A 15,886-nucleotide genomic window follows, 5' to 3' on the forward strand; every position below is an offset into this window, starting at 1 on the left:
AGAAATGATAATAATAAAGAGAAGCACCTAGTCTCAACCTCCCCCTCTTTCTATTTATCTTTTTTTACGATGATAAAGGTGGTTTTGGGATACTTTTTAAATTGGAAAAAGGACCATTATATTTTGATATTTCGAAAGATGTAGCCAGGCTTTTTCCCTTTTTGGTTTGGTTAATGAGAAAAAGCATGGCTGCCTTCCACATTAAATGCGTAGCAGCTACCGCTATTAAACGAGCTGAACAAGTCCTCCTGGCATTGTCACGGATGAAAATCTACTCGCCAGAGCTCCATAAATAATTCACACACACAAAAAAAAAAAAAGTTAGCTTAGGTTTCAGATTTTATAAACACAATCCATATATAAGGTACTACCATAAATACTTAAATTTATCTAAAAAGTTCATTATTTTGTAAATGGTACGATTATTTATTTATTTAAGTTTATAGATATAATTTGCATACTTAATAGAAAATAAGTTTACTGGCGTAAATATGAATATTTTAATACAATCAAAGACAATGACATTCGATATGCTAACTTTGACTTGAAGAAATATACATTGTCATATCCAAGTAAAATGCTAAACATCATTCATATCGAATAAATCACGTCAAGTGTGCACATAAGGATATATAGTATTATAATTTTTCCCTTTCTGTCTCTACCAAACAAAAAAAAGATCACCTTTCAAATGATATTTTGATTGAGAACTTAAGTTTTAAGACTGCGTCGAGATGCATATATGTTGTATCATTGCTAAGATTTTCCTTTGTAAAAGCAAGGAAAAGGGCTTGTTGAGCTCGTATCAAATTGGCCATCTAAACTTAACTTCAATTAATAGGGCTTCATGAAAAAATTATACAAACCCTCAAGTCAACATGAATATCTGCACCTAATTGAAGGGGTGGAGCATGATACAACCCAAATAGTTTTTATTTACCCTGCTTTATTATAATGTGATTTAGTAGATAATATTTTCCCTTTAACTTAAAAAAAAAAATTAATGTGTTTATTCAACCTCTTGACAGGAGAGCAAGTGGCGTTTGTGTCTTGTTAAGGATGGAAGTTGCACGTGAATACTGAAAAGGAAACAAGAAAGGTAACTTTAAAAAAAAAAAAAAAAAAATTGCTGTCCAAATTTATTACAAACCATCTTTAGAAAACCACCAAAGTAAATAAATATGAAACGCCCTACCTTAACCATCCCTGGCTTATTTGGAATTCACAAATTCACTATACCTTTAGTTAATTAGTTGAAAATCCCTTAAGATTATGTCTCTTATAACACTAACTTCAGTGAAATAATGTGAATGTTTTTGAAAAGCGAAAGTGGGCAGTTTAAAGAAGATGTATGGCAACAAGAAGAAAAAGACACTGTTTCATAGGGAACATTCATGAAACATTGTATTAGTGTTTCTGTTGCCAACTAAAGATGCAATTCCTTTCAAATATACAGTTTAAATATAGATCTGATTAGTTAAAACTAATAAAACCATTCAAAACTAGCAAGCAATTGAATACAAATTACGTATAGGATTTTCTTACCGAATCCGAATGTAAGGGATCGAATTTGTCAATCACACTGAGGCAAAGGTGAATGTAGAAGATTTGGATCTTTACAATTATGGAGAATAAAAGCGAGTTTTCGAACTCATGATTCTGGATACTTGGTGAACGTGGGTGTGGCTTGGCAAACCACTGGACTGCAGCGATTGCCTTCGTAGGTTGGGAACTAAGACAGCTATGGTCCGTCGTAGTCCGACCGCTGCGGTGAAGATCCGCCTGACGCTTTCAATGAGTTGGACCTTCTTGTTGACTGAGTCGATTTGCTCCAAAATGATATAAGGCCATTCAAATCTTTATTAAGAAAAAGAAACATATTTTTATTTATTTACAAATGAACGTTATTTATAGAGAATCAGTAAAACTACTCTTAGTTTGAAATTGTCTATATATATAGTCAGTAAGACTTTAGTATGAATGCCATGTAAAACGTGTAGCAGGAAGGTTTGGTATTGTATTTGGCCTTCAATTATCCGATAAAAGGCCAAAGGCTGCCTCCAGGGGAGTCGGTGTTGACGACAAGATTTTCAGAAAATTAAAAGGCAGGAGGGACTGGGAGTCAACAGTCCGCTACCCAATTAATATAAGGTTTGGTATGGTGTGAACGCAGACCCAAATATTAAACAAGTTAACAGAGGAATTAATTTCAAAGTCCAAAATGCAGTGCAAATAAAAGCCTAGTGCTGGCAGGCAACGACGCCCGAAATTTTCGTTTTTTTTTCTTTTAAGTATATGGCATGTAGGATTAGGCAGCCGATCATTGAGCTTCTCAACGAGGCAAAAACTTGTTTCTCTTTCTTGGTGAGAGGGCTTCGGCTTCGTTTAGAATGAGAAACTCTCTTTTTAGACAATAATATGTTCTCCCTTCACAGTGCATCCTTTTATTTTTCTTGTTGCTTTATTCTAGTTTTTCTAATATAGTTCATTTTGAACAATGTATATGATATCATGTCATTTTAGTTTTCTTCCAAGAAACGCACCTCGAATATCTTCTTAAAGTCGAAATTGGTTAATGAATCATGGATTCTGAATTTGATTCCGTAGTAAGTTCATGCCTGCATTAAAATGCACGTTTGTGATCATCAACTTGGTTTCAAAAAATACAATTGAACCTGTTTGTGTTTCTCTCCCTCAGTATGAAAAATACTTCTCTCTTCGGCTTCTAAGAACGCTGAATATACGAAATATATGCAGTATATATACATAAATAGTGTGTACAACATTCGCATAATGTATGCATTATATATATGTATATATATATATATATATGAGATCAAAATTGATTTTTATAGCACTGTCTGCCTCTTAATGCACAGAATCCATCAACAACGAGAGAATAGTGAACGATGAAATTTCTGCATTGGATTGGCAGAAAAAAGAAGAGAGAAAAAGTCGAAATAGGGTGAAAAGGAATATGTACAATCGAAAAAGGGATGATAAGGTGTATGCTTCGTATCCAAAGATTCTCTGATGCTGACGCTACATGTTGGTTAGGTGCACAATAGACATTTTTTTTATGATTTAAACAATCCTATCAAATTAAAAGCGATTCACTTATTTGAAAGAATATGTTCAAGTACAAGAAAAGAAGAAGTTGAGGTATATGCTCTATGTTCTAAGGTTCTCTTAGGATAGGAATGCATCCATAGTTCAATTCAATCTCTCTTTCTCTTTCTTGGGGATTTATGTACTCCATGACATTCTATCGCCGTTAACTTAAATATATTTCTATTTTCTTTGTTATCGCTTTTAGCATAACTGGTCGGGTTGATGGAAAGACAGAGTCTATCATCAAGTCGATTCCACGAGCGTTAGGCTTGCGGATCCATATATATATATATATATATATATATATATATATATATATATATATATATATATATATATATATATATATATATATATATATATATATATATGTGGACTGTTTGTCTTGCTCGTATATATCCCATTCAAACACCGGAGAGGGTGTGTGGTGCAGCCACATTTTTACATTGAAGAAGGGCCGTTGCAGACAGTCTCCTTTGCCTTTCAAATTTGTTCCTAAGGTTTAGAAGCTCAAAAATTCAATGGCTAAGGTGCAACTCGCTATCTCTCAAAAGTAGAAATTTGTGTAATAATCGGTTTTATGCTTTGATTATAAAGAAAAACACATTGTTACCAGAAAAATTTTTTGTTTCTTTTTTTCCGGATTTTTAAAGTGAGCTTTTTACAAAGGTGCACCCATGGTTTCGTGATATAATAAAAACAAGCTCCAATTTAGATTTCTTTATTAACTGCTTATTGCTTATGTAAAGCCGCGGCCTAGAGATGTTGACAAATTGGATTAGAATCCAATATACTTTTACCATGTCTAATTTATCAAATTTTCACATATTAATATTTGAATTCTATTTGATTTCCTAATCATAATTTTTCACAGCAGTTTGATCAAATATCCAATCAGAATCTGATCCATTGAGATAAGCACAATTTATATCTCCCTAAAACGTCCACGTCCAAGGCACGGTACTGAAGGTCCATTTGCAACCAATTTAATGAAATGAAATTTTATTGACATTTTGAAAAAAAAAAACATGCTTCTTTCGTGGGTTAAGCATTATACTGGAGCCTTATAATAATGAGTATTTCTATTATAATTTTCTGCAAAATGCTTAACATAAGAAGCAATTCGGAGAAAAGAGTAGCCAATCGATCATTGACAATTACATTATTTTTCGGTCTTTTATTTCTTGTTCATTTCCATCTTTCTCGTTCACATGTTGATCTACACAAGATTTGGTTCAAACTAGTTTTTCTTTTGGAGTTGTGAACAATTTTTATTTTTTTTTCAAAAGAAAAAAGACAAAGGCGAGCCCGACAACACTATTCAGAAAGCTGAAGCAATCGAATGACAAAATTAAGGCTTGAGGAATCCCCTTAGTTTCATGTTCGAATCTCATTGAACAAATAGATGCTTTATTCGTGGAATCTATAAAGATAAAGACTAAGTGTTGGTGACTCTACGGCCATAAGTCTAGAGCCAGTGCCTTCATAAGAAAGCTCGTTCATGAAAAGAAAAAGAAGAAGAAAGATGATGCTCGATCGAGTGAAGGCTTTCTACTTTCTTTTTGTGCTTAAAGCTTTCTTTGTCTTTTTTGTCTCTTTATTGACGATTGAGTTTGGTTTTCATTGATTTCTGAACTTCAATATCGAAAATTTTATATTTCAAGTTGGTACATAAAACTAAGAACATTACCACCAAAACCTTGGCATAAATTTTTATAGTTCATTTTTGTGTTTTGAGTGAGAAATTATTTTGATCATATTGAAAAGCTAAAGAATGTCGTAATTTCTCTGTTTGCTAACTGTAGTTGAATCTGGCACCGGAGAAATTAGAGTTTTTGGTTGCTCCGGTTCAAAAATTGATTGATTCGATTCCGTCCCATAAAAGTTTTCTGTTTTTAATTTCGAAATACAATCAAAGTTCGATTTTGTGGGCCTTGTTCTTAAGAGATTTCAATCTCGTTCTGCATATGATTTGGCAGGTTTGAGAGACTGCAGCCTGCCAAGTGTGATGAGGAAACAGAGGAGGAAGAGGAACTCTGCATGGCTGACAACGCACACCTTCGCCAACCATACTCCCCAACTTTTGTGGAGTGAGAAACTCCGCCATTAAAGCTTCACTCGGAGCCTCTGGACGTGCGTGTGCGTAAGACAGAAAGAGAGAGAGGGAGAAGCCGAGAAGAGACAGAAAGCCAATGGCGGAGATGAAACCAGCGTTTGCGTATACAGTGGTATACGTAAAGGACGTCGCCAGATCGATCGCCTTCTACGCCGACGCCTTCGGCTGCCATGTCCGCCGCCTCGACGAGTCTCACAGGTAAAAGTTCTCCTGAGGAGAGGAATTAGCCCCTCCGTCCTCCTCCTCTCTATTATTATCGCCGCCGGCCATTCTCTGCCAATGGAGATGCAGTCTCGTCACTTTCTGGGGTCTCATTGTCTCTGTCAGGTGGGGCGAGCTCGAGAGCGGGCAGACGACGATCGCGTTCACGCCGGCGCACCAGCGGGAGACCGACGAGGTCGCAGGAGCCGTGGCGGATCCGGCCACCGACAAGAGGAGGCCGCCGTTGGAGCTCTGCTTTGCCTATCCTGACGTCGACGCCGCATACAAGGTGAACCCCTGGAGCTCCTTTCGTTTCTTTAGCGTTTCCCCTCATCGCTGTCGACTCTTGGTGCTGAGTTTGAGGTTCATTTGTTCCCTTCTCTCTCTTTCTCGATCTGGGTACTGGGGTGCTGCAGAGGGCGGTGGAGAAGGGAGCGGTGGCGGTGAGCCAACCGGAGGAGAGAGAATGGGGGCAGAAGGTAGGGTACGTGCGTGACATCGACGGCATCATCGTCCGCATGGGCAGCTACGTGAGGCCACCCGCATCGCATTGACTCTCTCTCTCTCTCTCTCTCTCTCTAAGAAGTAGAAGTTTTAATGGTTTACATTTGGGGAGATGTGAAACAATATGATATGAGTGAAAGAATGAGTGGTTTGTGTATATTTCCTCTGTTCCAGGTACCAACTTGTAGTATGTAACTGCAACTGATCTTTTAAATAAAATGTAGTTCTGAGAATCGAGTTTATTCTTCTTCTTTTTATTTCCCTCTTTCTTGCTAGTGCTGCCATGTTTTGACAGGATAAATCATTGAGTTATCTGACTGAACATCCATAGCTTTTGAAGCTCTAGAAGATGTCAGCAGATGCCTTGTTTTGGTCTGACTGCAGGGCCTTAACTTTTGAAGCTCTAAAGGATCTCACCATGTTTCTGGGATTATGCTTTCTACCCACTAATGGGCGAGTGTATCAGGCCACCTTGTGTCTCCTGTTGCAGATGTGAAACATTATCAGAATGCCTCCATTTGTTGTTTTTAAGTTTGGTAGTTGGAAACATCAGGACCATTCATTTCCTTCCAATATAATCATCATAGCATTGGATCCTACTGAAAGAATAATATCAGAGCTTATATGTCGTCAAAAACGGTAGTTGCATAAAGCACCACGAGTTTTTCAGGGCAAAAAGGGCTCATCATTACAGATTGGATATGTATAACGCATTCACTTCATTTGTTATCTTTAAGTTACATATCCAGGAAGAAAGACAAGGGCTTTATGCTGATTTGCGGGGGTGAAATTTAGAAGGGGAGTTGAGATGTAAGACCTTAAAATTGAGTAAGACTGTGAGGTTAGTATTCAAGACCTTCAAGTTGGATAATGCTCAATAAGGTTAAGTAGTGCGATATTTGGAGCGTCTTAAAACGGAACATTTTAGAAAAGTTAATGCATGAGTTTTGGACATTTAAATAGTGTCAAATGATATGAATTTACGCAGTCTTTTATTGTTGTCTCAATTTCTTGCAAACTTAGGTTAAATCAAATTCCATCAACTTAACTTCCCATTCTGCACTTAAGCCTTCAAATTGACAAGGATGCCATCACTCACCTACGTTATACGGGGTCATATAAATTGTTACTACTATTGGTATACAACGTTGCCCACTGAACCTACCTATCATCTTTCTCTCTCTCTTTATTTGATCTCCTGCATGCCTACCAGAAAACACTTCCTGCTAAAGAACGCATTTCTCCAGTAACAAATTCTTCACCTCCTCCCCCGTTCAAGGTCTTTCTCTTGGTAGCAGATTGAAGTGGGCACGTACAGAATGGAACATACATGGCATGCAAAGTAGTTCACAGAGAAACAGTTATCAGGCAAAATAAAACGTGTTGCAGACGATCAAATGCGCCCCTGGCAGACATGAACGCGAACAAGACGGGGAATCACACGATCCCCTAAAGCCGACAGTGATTTTGAATATCAGTTTCCCAGGTAGTCGTCTTTTGAGAATGGAAAACTACCCATCCTGCTATTTTTTAACATTTTCTTTCTAAATTGCCCTCCATATGAATGCTCAAAACTAGAAGTAAATTTCAATTAGCCACCCGTGCCCAGATCATGTTTCATTTGTGTGCAGCTTATCTGTCTGAAAAGCAGAAAACCCACTATAATTTCATACAGAGGAAAATTAAGAACTCAATCACGTCCTTGTAGGTCCCTTGCCCGCACCCCACAAGGCCAGTTCTGAACCTCGGATAGAAGAAAATGGGTCGACGATTTCAGTTGAACATCCAGACGCATTAACCCCATTTTTAGCAGGTAACCAGCCACAGACGACAAATATTGTTCTGACATAGATGACAAGAAGGAAGCTCGTCGATCCATGAAAATAAAAGAAGATTTCATCATTTCATAACATTTCCTGCGATTTCCTAACAATTCGACTCACTTTCTTCTTGAACTCGTCCCTCCTCTCCCTCCACTCTTTCTGCACAACCAAGGATATTCGTACGTTACATGAGTGTTTCAGTCACATAGGAAACAAGCAAGGGAATTCAGTTAAGAGATCCTCAACAGAAGATTGCAATTGAAATAAAAAATTAATAGGCAACGGTGACCAAACCCAGCATATCCACGAATGAACAGCCAGGGAAGAGAACGGTTCCTGTACACAGCAACATACGAAGAGAGTACTGGAAGACCATATAGTACCCAAAACAATGTGAAGCTGATTCTAGATTAGCGGAGTTGATGCCAAAAGTTTTTCAGAGCAACCATACCTAGGATGATGGATTATGATGCCGCCCAACTGTGGGCAGACGGGAGAAAAGAAATAGAAATCATCAGTAACGGTCTTAATGTAGTGCTCAAATGTGTTGGCTTTTGTATGATGTATCTAGTTTTCTCATATCTATGAGCGATTGAAAAAAATAGCATAAATTAATTACTAGTTCATGTTTAAGAAACACAGACATATTTTTTTCTTTAATGTGCACTGTGCACAAATAAAATAATCTCAACCATCCAAGGAACAAAATGTGGTGGTGGTGAAACAAAATATAAGTTGCAAAAGTTAGCTTGAAGCCTTGAAAAAGTTCCATCTTATTATGGGCTTCAAATGGACGGTATGTACTTCAATATAAAACTTAACCAATACTGGACATGTTCATTGCAAAAACACGTTAAATACCTTCAAATAGTCACAAACACAAACGTGTCCTTTCCCTACGATTTTTAGATTACATAAGCAGTAAGCAGAGAAACAAACGACCGCAAAACTTTAGGGCTCTCTGGATTGTACAAACAAAGCAATGAAAATGAAGAACTAAGGAATACAAATAATATGATTTTCATCATGACAAATAGCATAAATGAAAGGATAGGGGCATAAAGGATCCTTTTTTCCAATAAGGAAAACTATTCTTTTGTAGCTACACAATCAACAAGTCAATATTGACGCTAAAAGAGAGGTGGTAAAGGCTCACACTCAAACAGATTCAATATACGTGCCCCTAAAACAGTATAAAGCTGGAAATGTACTAGGAGATAAACAACATGGAGGCTACAAGAGACACTGTGCAGTGCAGACTAGTAAAGGGGCCTGTGACGTCTGATCTATGCCCAAATGGCTTACGTGTTTTTCCCTAAACAGGTGGGCTAACTATGGATCAACAGTTAGTGTATAGCATTGCATATTTCTAGTAGGATCCAACCTATTAAATATAAGATCCACTTCCTCAGCCCTGTCCAGCAATTTTTTGGCAAAAGAAAATTGGCAGTTAGCTATAGTATTCAGCATGCGAGGAATGTATATGGCAGCATGGCAGTGGATTGTAAATGGGAAACATAGTCTTCAGAGAAGCCTATGCACGTGTATAAGATGCATATGCACAAGTCACTATCCCATGAACTTGCCTGACAGATGAAGCCCAGGACATATGAAAATTCTTACAGTTCTAAATAATTAGTTTTAAAATACATGGAATATTATCAGTTTCAGTAACAAGTTCTAGATTCTAGAACTAAACCACCTAAATAATGTGCAAACATCATTTATACTGAAGGTCACGCTAAGCAATGTATAAAGTTCCTGAACTACTATGTGCTGTCAAACGTGTTAGCTTATATTCAAACTATTCACCCTTAGTAGTGTGGTCATACTCATTCATAATTTCTGTTCAATCAAGGAAAAAAACGGTAGGACATCCAAGAAAAGATCAAATGACCAGGGAGCACAAGCATGAATAGGGTCCAAATAAGAAATACCAAAAGGAGAACTTGAACTTACTGCTGCTTCAATGTTTGCAGGAGATTCATCATTAGGACTTGAAAGCATGGAAATTATGCTTAGAACTATGCTCTCAACCTGCACCTCACCAAAGAACAATGTTATCAATCAACTTGGGAAGTACAAGGATCCAAAAACAATTATCAAACTAGAACAAGAATATACACAAGTTTACAACTGTGTCCAAAAAGTAGTATCATCAAAAAGTAATCCGTCGCAAGTGGCAACCACCCAAAATAATTGCAGTATTACCAAGTACCAACAAAGTGCTAAACTAATTCTTTCAAAGATGGAATATTAGCACAGAACAATAATTTAATTACGTGAAGTGGAGAAAAGGAGAAATACAAAGCAGTGCAACCAAAGAAGCCTTAACATCTTTGCAGAAAAAAGTTGCAAACCAGCAATATAACATAAAATGACCCTCAGACCAAGCCAATTAGCTGATACAAATAAATCCAACTATCTCTTCAGCTATCAATGGATTGGATTAGAATTTTAACTGCTCTAAGTTACCCTCTTTCTCACGAACATTGATAATCATCACTGACTTGTTAATACAGTTTTTCTAGACATAGTCATGATGATTATATCAAAGCAATTTTCAATTGTTTTAGTTTCCGTACGTATATGATAAAGGTTAAAAACTTAAAAAATAGATGCTCTATAGAGGAAATCCAGGAGCATATCAAACATAAGCACAAGCTTCATTATACCACCAGTCTTATTTTGCAAATCTTAGACAAGGGAAATTTAAGTCTTCCTAGCACAAGATGAACAAAAGGCATGGGATTGAAAAGTTACTCCTGTCAACTAATATATTGTCCAACAGACGTATAAATAAGCATACAAAGGGCTAAATTCACACTTTATAAACAACCGTTGAATGTCATTGGCATATAAAAATGTTATAAACCAGACGTAAGAAACATAATTTTCTGCTAGAAAGAAAAGTCCTAACAAAATATCGAAATATAAGACACAGAATGCTAAAGTTTTAAAATAATGTAGCAAATAATGAAGAAAGCAAAGAAAACTTTAGATGTCCCCCTTGGTTAGCTGTCCGCACATTATACTGGTGTACTCAAGTGGCTTCATTTGATTCTTTTTTCTAGTCCCAACACAATAACATCTAGGTTTTTATTTTAATTTTGAACTGCTCAAATATGGGATTTGATTATAGTCTATAAAAGTGCATGACAGAGACAGATAGAGGAAGAGAGAAAGAGAGAGAGGGAGAGATGAAAATAACATTATTGGGATTAAACGCAAAGTTGGTTTTGTGTACAGTAAAATGAGAGTGATAAAAGTAGACAAAAGGGAGTAAAATATTAGTGCATAGTAAGGAGATGATGCAACTCTTCATCCCCGCAACATGTCCCAGAAGCATCTACAAGAGGCCCACACAGCATGAGCAATCTCCTTTTCAGCTCATCAAAAGGAACAGAAATATTCCTAAAATTAGCAGAACTCCTACGTCTAAAGACTCCACCAAAAGTTGAAAAACCAAATGTGCTAAAAAAGCTCCCCATAAGCAAAGGAGGTGACTGTAGGGAAAAGACATGTTGAGTTGAATAACTTATGGGAAATAGGGCAAAGCCAAAAGAGGTGTTTGATAGACTCTTCATTGACCTTGCATAAGACACGTTGACTGGCCACATGGATCCTATGGAACTCGAGATTGTCTTGTGTTTGAATCTTACTCAACAAAATAAGCCATGCAAGGGAGAGGAAACGAGGGGGAAGGTCCTGGGGACCAACTTGACTTTCGATTAATAAAATTTACACCAAGGGAAAGGTGTGTCCACCAAATTTTTTTTTTAAAAAAAAAATCAACGAGGAAAATAGTATTGTATGAAGAATGTTGAAGGAAGAATGCACCAATTGCTGGAGAACCCTCCACCAACCACGCATGAGGTGGGATGCCTAGGTAGGAGAAGAGAGATGGAAAAAAACTCAATCCCCTTATTAAAGCCATAGTTGGAACGAAGGCAGGTAGCTCACAAACTATCTGAAGCGAGAACAGCGGCAAGCTATTTGAGAATAAATGCAGATCCCAACAATGGTAGTTGTGGAATGCCCAAACCACCACGAGTTAGATTATCAAAAATTGAACCCCATCCTACAAGCAACCTTTTGTTAGTTTCTCTAGCACCCAAACCAGAGTAGACCCCTAATAATCTTATTAATTTCATCTTGGACAGGAAAGGGCATACTGCATAGTGAGAAGTGAGGACAACAAGAAAGTGAAAAGGAATGGCAGCAAGAACATGCTTATGAGGACCATCCTTGCTGTGAAGGAGAGATAAGTACAAAATCATGACTGTAGCTTCCTCCTAAGTAGAAAACCAAGAGAGAGAGAGAGAGAAGCAACCTTTTCTCAGTTTATCTAGTGCCCAAACCAAAGTAGACCCCTAATAATCTTATTAATTTCACCTTGGACTGGAAAGGGCATACTGCATAGCGAGGACAACAAGAAAGTGAAAAGGAATGGCAGCGACAACATGCTTATGACTTATGAGGACCATCCTTGCTGTGAAGGAGAGATAAGTAGAAAATCATGACTGTAGCTTCCTCTTAAGTAGAAAACCATGACACACACACACACACACACACACACACAGAGAGAGAGAGAGAGAGAGAGAGATAGAGAGTTTCTGTTAGGGAAAAAAGTCTTGGACTCATGTTCCTTGTTTAGTTTTCTTTTTCCTTATTTATGCACTAGTTCCCTTTTCTAGTAAAACTCCTAATACTTTGTGAAGAAAAAACAAGTATTGGATTCTTTTTTTTCTGTTATTATGTTTTATGTGTTAAAAAAGAAACACCCTGAACAAGTGAGTAAGTCACGTTGTTTGAATGGGTTTTTCCTTTCATACACAAAGAACCCTGGAAACAGAAGAAGTAACTCACATAGTTCAAATGGCTTCATTTCCTTTTCCAATTTCAAAAAACAAAAGACCAAAACCAATGAGGCTAACCAACAGATCAAGTTAGATTGGCCAAGTTTCCTAACAGGCAGCAATATTCCAGTAATTTCAACATACAGGCAAACAAAATTAAGAGTGACAATGCTAAAAAAAAAACCAATTCCAGAAGGCGCACAAATAAGCCGCCCAATGGCATCAACAAAACAGAGTAGCAGTCTCCAAATGGAGAATGCAGCTAGGCCCTTCAAGATGTTGGGACAATTGCTATGTCATAATCTAGTATCTAATTCAGCAGAGAGTGAAAGTAATCAAGCTGCAGACAATGTGGCAATCAATTGAAAAGATCCCCATGTGCACCATCAAAGTGCTGAAAATTAGCCACTGTAATCTCATAAAACATCTATAAACCAGATAACTGCCAGAATGATACAACATATAAAACAACTATCGATCAAAAGCAATAAAATCAAGTGCTCCCAATGATACCGTATGTACAGGTGACCAGCGCTCGCTAGCAAGCTCGTATCCATTTGGATCATCGCCAGGAGCGTGGAGGATCGATATGCAAACCCGCCCATCAGGATAAACTGAAGATATTAACGTAGACAATGATCATAGACGGCATTAGATTGTAGAACGATTTCGAGAATTTCAAAAGGAGTAAGAAAGAAATCCGCTAGTCAACTGTGGGATGAGTAACGACCATTAGGATGCCACATTTCCGAGGTAAACCTGACAGATGGAGGACTATTGGGATAATTGGGAGGGAAGCTCATGATTGCGTTGAAATATCCTCCATCACTGAAATTAAAAGACCCAACCAATATCAGATCGTTAAGTATGAACAATCAAAACAGATTCCGCAAAAATAACGAACTAAAGACAAGAATTCTTATCTGCCCACTGCCAAGATCAATAGGAGACGTCCAATATTATCAGAAGTTATGATCAGGGAGAACTTGGGCATGCGAATGAATTCAATTAAACAAACAATTGAAGTCCCACACAGTAAAACCAAAATCCATATAAAATGGACATCAAGAAGCCAAGAGCTTCTGCCAAAGACGGTTGAGAACAAAAAACGAGAAGAATCGAACAAAACAACAGATTTGGAAACCAAATTTGAGGAAAGATCAACGTTTCAGATAATCATTCAAAACCCTGCGAACAGCGGCGGATACCGGAGAACGCAAAGACCGACTAAAGATCGCGGTTTGGGTAGACGAGAAAACTCACTACAGGGTGTCGGGAGGGCCGATGATGGTGACGCTCCACTCAAAGATATTGGAATCGTCAACCAGGCCTGCGGAGAAGCCATCGACCGGGTGCCTGCAGAGATCTGGTAAATAAGGCAACAAGAAAGACGGAATCTTTTCAGCGACCATCGATCCAGAGGAGGGAACCGAAGAAACAGGAAACCCTAAAACCACGCAGGATCCATTACCTTTGAGTTGCTTGTGGAGGAGAAGACTCGCCTGGGTAGGCGGGTTCGCCATGAGCACGACCCCTGGTTTAGAGAGACAGAGAGAAAGCGAATGATAAAGAGAGAGAAAGAGCAGCCGGTCAAAGAGAGAAGGTTAAGGACAAGAGGCGGCCTTACAAACCCGGCAACGAGAGGCAAAGTTTTTATGCTCTGGTAAATCCTCTCCCTCTCGGGTTCTTCGCTTCTCTTCGCTTCTTCCTTCCTCATTAGCAAGCAATATAAGCAACTTTCCACAAAGCCAATTCTGTGAGAGAGGGAGAGAGAATGCCTGGGAAATTGGGCAACGGTAATTGAGCCGAGTATGTCATGGCTCGGCTCGGCTCTTGAACATGGAAGAGGGCTTGTTCGGCTCTGCTCGACTCAGACATTTTGGCAAAAACCATACGGATTTTACGGTGTCAAGGGTAAAACATTTCAGGGTTTCTTTTACCCATGTTTGAATAGTAAAATCGATGTTTGCAACAATCGTTCAGTACCTTTTTTTAACAAGAAAAGGCATCACTATCACTAGTTTCTAAGCCCACATTTTAAGTCGTGAGCACGCATGTGTAACTTAATTGTGAAAGGAAAAAAATATATGTATTCATATATTTTATATGTATATAATAAGATTATGGGGAGTTACATGAGGCATGGTGTCCCATAACTCGTATATAGTTTTGTTAATGACAATCATTCATTAGTTTTATTAATATTATGATTGATAACGAGGTTGAATATGTCAGTCCATGTGGGCGTTACATTGATAAATTATTGATATATTGTACTTTTATTTTCATTTAAGTTATAGTGGTTGACACGATCCAATGAAGGCTGATTGCATTGGCTAAGGCAGGAATCAATATGTATAACAAACTGCCATTTATTTCTAATATCTTGACATTTTTGTTTGAAATTTCCAGCTCTGTCGTTCAAAAGAGTGAAGTTATATTGAAGAGATGGAAAAAAAAAAAAAGAAGAAGAACCACATTCAAATAAAGAATCAAAAAATGAGGTTTTTAGTTTTAGATGGTTACTTTGGGAGCTGGGGACCTCTTCATTTATTTTGTTGTGATCCATCCAACCGAAAATTGGTATTACAGATGGGGACAAATGAGTAACACGAACAGCCAAGATGCCACTAGATCATTTATGATGAAACCTCTTCAAATATTTTTGCATTTATTTTAAAGGTAGGTTAAGTGGAAATTGAACTTTGTTGGGAATGTTGATGTAATTAGTGAGACGTAGCCAAAGGTGCTGGGGAGAGGCTTGAATTCATGGAATGTCTGGATTTCTTAGCAGTGTGTTTGAGTTTGACAGCCATGAAACCCTTTATCGAAAAACATACAGGTCCTTTATTGCTTTTTAATCGTCATATGTTTTATGAGGATTTATTTTGGATTCTTTTCTTATTTTGAAAATGTTATAAGGCAAAAGTGGGGTGATGGGGACTAATAATTTGTTTCATTTGAAACAAATTTCTAGATGGCATGCCCATTTGGCTTGTCTACAACGTCAGTTTGATGTTTGTTCATACAATTTTAAAGCAGTCGTTATTGTAAATTTGTAAAAAAAGATTTAGTCTATGTTTGTTCTCATTGTTTAAACTTGTTTACAAAGTTCTCTAACAATAGTAACAAATCATATATTCACATCAGTTCAAGTGACGTAACTTTCTTTTTGTTCTCTGTCTTAGGCTTTCTTCACTTGTCTTTAGCGTTAAAGTAGCGAAAGATGCTCATCCTGACAACGAAACATAAAAGCATGCTTGAGTAAGGTG

At 37.6% G+C, this 15,886-nt stretch overlaps 2 protein-coding genes across 3 annotated transcripts; one reads left to right on the forward strand and one right to left on the reverse strand.

Moving 5' to 3' along the window:
* The first annotated feature begins 4,636 nt into the window (after positions 1-4,636).
* LOC116254848 (uncharacterized) lies at positions 4,637-6,157 on the forward strand. The gene is made up of 4 exons (XM_031630456.2): positions 4,637-4,651; positions 5,091-5,425; positions 5,555-5,717; positions 5,845-6,157. Exons 2-4 carry the CDS (start codon positions 5,304-5,306, stop codon positions 5,980-5,982), a joined length of 423 nt encoding a protein of 140 aa, XP_031486316.1. The 5' UTR covers positions 4,637-4,651; positions 5,091-5,303; the 3' UTR covers positions 5,983-6,157.
* A 1,336-nt stretch (positions 6,158-7,493) lies between these two features.
* Positions 7,494-14,386, reverse strand: LOC116254288 (ubiquitin-conjugating enzyme E2 7). 2 transcript variants are annotated; one of them, XM_031629577.2, is made up of 7 exons: positions 14,242-14,386; positions 14,086-14,148; positions 13,878-13,980; positions 13,345-13,442; positions 13,128-13,228; positions 9,715-9,792; positions 7,494-7,914 (listed from the first exon to the last, which is right to left on the reverse strand). In XM_031629577.2, exons 2-7 carry the CDS (start codon positions 14,135-14,137, stop codon positions 7,837-7,839), a joined length of 510 nt encoding a protein of 169 aa, XP_031485437.1. In that variant the 5' UTR covers positions 14,138-14,148; positions 14,242-14,386; the 3' UTR covers positions 7,494-7,836. The 2 variants fall into 2 exon arrangements, with proteins under 2 accessions (XP_031485437.1, XP_031485438.1); XM_031629578.2 differs by having other exon boundaries at positions 14,246-14,335.
* Positions 14,387-15,886: the final 1,500 nt, after the last annotated feature.

This window comes from Nymphaea colorata, chromosome 5 (assembly GCF_008831285.2).
Source record: "Nymphaea colorata isolate Beijing-Zhang1983 chromosome 5, ASM883128v2, whole genome shotgun sequence".
Classification (NCBI taxonomy): domain Eukaryota; kingdom Viridiplantae; phylum Streptophyta; class Magnoliopsida; order Nymphaeales; family Nymphaeaceae; genus Nymphaea; species Nymphaea colorata.